Consider the following 3,467-nt stretch of genomic DNA (forward strand, 5'->3'; position numbering starts at 1 on the left):
ATCTATCCGCTCCACCCTCCTCTCTGACCTGTCACCTTTGTCTACCTATCGCACTCTCAGCTACTTCCCCGCAGCCCCACCCCCCCTCTCATATACCTCTCTGCCCCCTTGACTGTGAAACCTCGTTCCTGAGGAAGGGCTTTTGTCTGAAATGTCAATTCTCCTGCTCCTTGGATGCTGCCTGACCTGCTGTGCTTGTCCAGCACCACACTCTCGACAAGGTAAATTCAAACTCAGGTTCTTATAGGCAGGAGAGATTTCAGAGCGAAAGCCAGTCAGGAATCATCTGCTGAAGCTGAGAATCTTTCTGCACCACAGCAGCAGCAGCTCACTGTTACAATTAAACCTGAACTGGAAGAACTGGCCTCTCTCTTGCCATTGTCAAATGAGGCTCTCGCCCAGACGTTTCGGCACGTCTACCTTTACAACCGGTCTTGAAAAAAAATGAGAAAATAACCTTGTTAAAGTGACAGCATTGTCACATGCCATTGACTCTCCCAAGGAAGCACATGCTGGGGGGAAGCCTTCCGTTCTCCTGGGTCAAACTGAATTTGGAAGCACTTCCCATCCCATTGATTGCCATCCCACACTCACAGCAGGCTCAGCATTGACATGTTATTGGAGTTCCTTGTTATTACCAGATTGGGGAGGGGGATCCACATGGCTTTTCACCAGCGTTTTGCAGCTTAAGGGCAGGATTGGGAAACAGACCTTATATAGAGTCTGTGTGGTCCAAGCTATTGATGTTGTGAGATGGTCACTGAGCTTAAGGATGCTGGGTAGTTAGGGAAGTAAGAGACACTGAATGTTGTTACTTCAGTGAGCTAGGAATTACATTTGAGGTCCTAAGATTGTTGAGCACTTAAACCAGGCAGCTCTGTAATACACCTCATGCCTTTTCAAATTTGCTGCTTATTGGCTGTGCAATCCTCTCAGCTCCTCAGCTCAAGATCTCGGACGATCGACTGACGGTGACGGGAGAGAAGGGTTACTCCATGGTGCGGGCCTCTCACGGCATCCGGAAAGGGGGCTGGTACTTTGAGATCACAGTGGACGAGATGCCTGCAGAGACAGCGGCGAGACTTGGCTGGTCACAGCCATTAGGTACGATACCACCCTGCATTGTACTGCAGAGAGCCTTTCAGGAAGGGAATTACTCGTCTCAGGATTTGGCTTGGTCTCTCAAGAGTAAACCTCCTGAGCTTGAGTATCTCTTTGACAGCCACAAAGATCTGTGAAAAGAAAGCAAGTTGATGGGCGCAGATGTGGAATATATCATTGTCTTGAAGCTGAGTACCTGTATAGGTCACAGTTGATCAATGTACATGGAACACAGAGCAATACAGCACAGGAACAGGCCCTTGGGCCCACTCTGTCTGTGCTGACCATGATGACACTGGAGGACATGATTTGGAGACGCTGGTGTTGGACTGGGGTGTACAACGTTAAAAATCACACAAAACCAGGTTATATCGAACAGGTTTATTTGGAAGCTGTAGAGTTTGGAGCGCTGCTCCTTCATCAGGTGGTGGTGGACAATAAGATTGTAAGACACAGAATTTATAGCAAAAGTTTACAGTGTGATGTAACTGAAATTATATTTTGAAAAAGACCCAGATTGTTTGTTAAGTCTCATCTTTTTGAATGACCATGTTGGTTTCAGTTCTTTCTTATGTAAATCACAAAACGTTTTTTAAAAGTTATATTCTCAAGTGCACTTTAACAATTGGTGTCACGTCAGCCCAAATAAAGTATTGAAGGTGTTAGCTTTCCTGTGTGAGACTGTCTGTGCCACAATGGTCAGACTGATTCTAATCTAAAAAACGGATTTACAGAATCTTACATGGATTCTTTCCCTTTTTGAGGCAAGTAAAATGTAATTCTGCAAGTACAAATTCACCCCACAAACTTGTATGTGTATGCGTGTGCATGTGGATAGAGGAGACCTGCATTTTTTCTTGCTTCTTGGCTTAGCAGTTCAGCCCATGGAGACTGCTCCACCATTCAGTATGATCATGGCCAATTTCACCTTGGCCTCAACTCCGCTTTCCATAACCCTTCAACCCATGACTAATTACAAATCTCTCTATTCCACCCTTAAACTTACTCACTGTCCCAGTGTCCATTGCACCCGGAGTAAAGGACCAGTGCAAGTTGTACAGTTGAAATGTTGGGCAAGATTGAATGTGATGGTGAGTCTGCATGCTTGCACATCTCACTGTGTGTTGGCAGACAATGTCAGGAGGTACGGTTGGGAGCAGAAGAGATGGCGCTTGATGTTCAGATATTAAATTGTAACCTTGTCAAACTTGGCTACCTGCAGGCAATCTCCAGGCACCCTTGGGCTATGATAAGTTCAGTTACTCATGGCGGAGCAAGAAAGGGACCAAGTTCCATCAGTCAATAGGCAAGCACTACGCCAAAGGCTATGGGCAAGGAGATGTCCTCGGGTTTTACCTGTACCTTCCTGAGGACACAGAGGCCGCCCGGGCACTGCCAGACACCTACAAAGATAAGGTAACAGGAAAGGGTTTTTGCAAGATACCCATTTCATAAAAAATCCTTTTTGACATTAGTACATTGAAGCATTAAATTGGGAATGTGTTCAATTCCATGTGGAGAAATCTCTGAGTTCCATTAATGCACTCTTCAGTCAACTTTGTCATGATAGCAAAGTGAGAAAGGGCATTTTAGGAGATCAGCATCAAAAATATTGGTGTATTGAATGTTGTGGTTACTCAACAGTTTTAATGTTGGAGCTGTATATTGTTGGTAACATGATGCTGTTCGGGTGGATAGCGGTGATAGCTGAAAATGCATGGCTGGAAAAGCGCAGCAGGTCAGGCAGCATCCAAGGAGCAGGAGAGTCGACATTTCGGGCATGAGTCCATATCGGGGTCATGCCCGAAACGTCGATTCTCCTGCTCCTTGGATGCTGCCTGACCTACTGCACTTTTTCAGCAACACATTTTCAGCTCTGATCTCCAACATCCGCAGTCCTCACTTTCTCCTGGATAGCGATGATACCTTGGTCTTGGGGACCACGGCTGGATTTGCTGTCGTTTGTCAATACGTAGATGTACCTACAAGAGAAGGGTCAAAACCTGACCTTCTCTTAGGAAATAAGGCAGCGCAAGTGACTGAAGTGTTAATGGGGTGCACTTTGGGGCGAGTGATCATAATTCTATTAGTTGTAAAATAGTTATGGAAAAGGGGGAGGTCTTGTGTGTAAAAGTTAAGATTCTAGATTGGAGTAAGGCTGATTTGGACAGAACTTTGGGGCGAGTGATCATAATTCTATTAGTTGTAAAATAGTTATGGAAAAGGGGAGGTCTTGTGTGTAAAAGTTAAGATTCTAGATTGGAGTAAGGCCGATTTGGACAGAATGAGAGGGGAATTTACAAAAGTTAATTGGGGTGTAGAGTGTTCACAGGACATGGGACAACTGTTAAGTAAGAGGTTTTAAG

General features: G+C 45.2%; 1 protein-coding gene across 1 annotated transcript; it reads left to right on the top strand.

Annotated features, from left to right (window-relative positions):
• Window positions 1–751: 751 nt before the first annotated feature.
• On the top strand, window positions 752–2,571 carry LOC122546002 (set1/Ash2 histone methyltransferase complex subunit ASH2-like). Its single transcript, XM_043684850.1, has 2 exons — window positions 752–1,104; window positions 2,324–2,571. The coding sequence occupies exons 1-2, from the start codon at window positions 996–998 to the stop codon at window positions 2,554–2,556; spliced, it is 342 nt and encodes a 113-aa protein (XP_043540785.1). The 5' UTR covers window positions 752–995; the 3' UTR covers window positions 2,557–2,571.
• Window positions 2,572–3,467: the final 896 nt, after the last annotated feature.

Source organism: Chiloscyllium plagiosum, unplaced genomic scaffold (assembly GCF_004010195.1).
Source record: "Chiloscyllium plagiosum isolate BGI_BamShark_2017 unplaced genomic scaffold, ASM401019v2 scaf_51731, whole genome shotgun sequence".
Lineage (NCBI taxonomy): Eukaryota > Metazoa > Chordata > Chondrichthyes > Orectolobiformes > Hemiscylliidae > Chiloscyllium > Chiloscyllium plagiosum.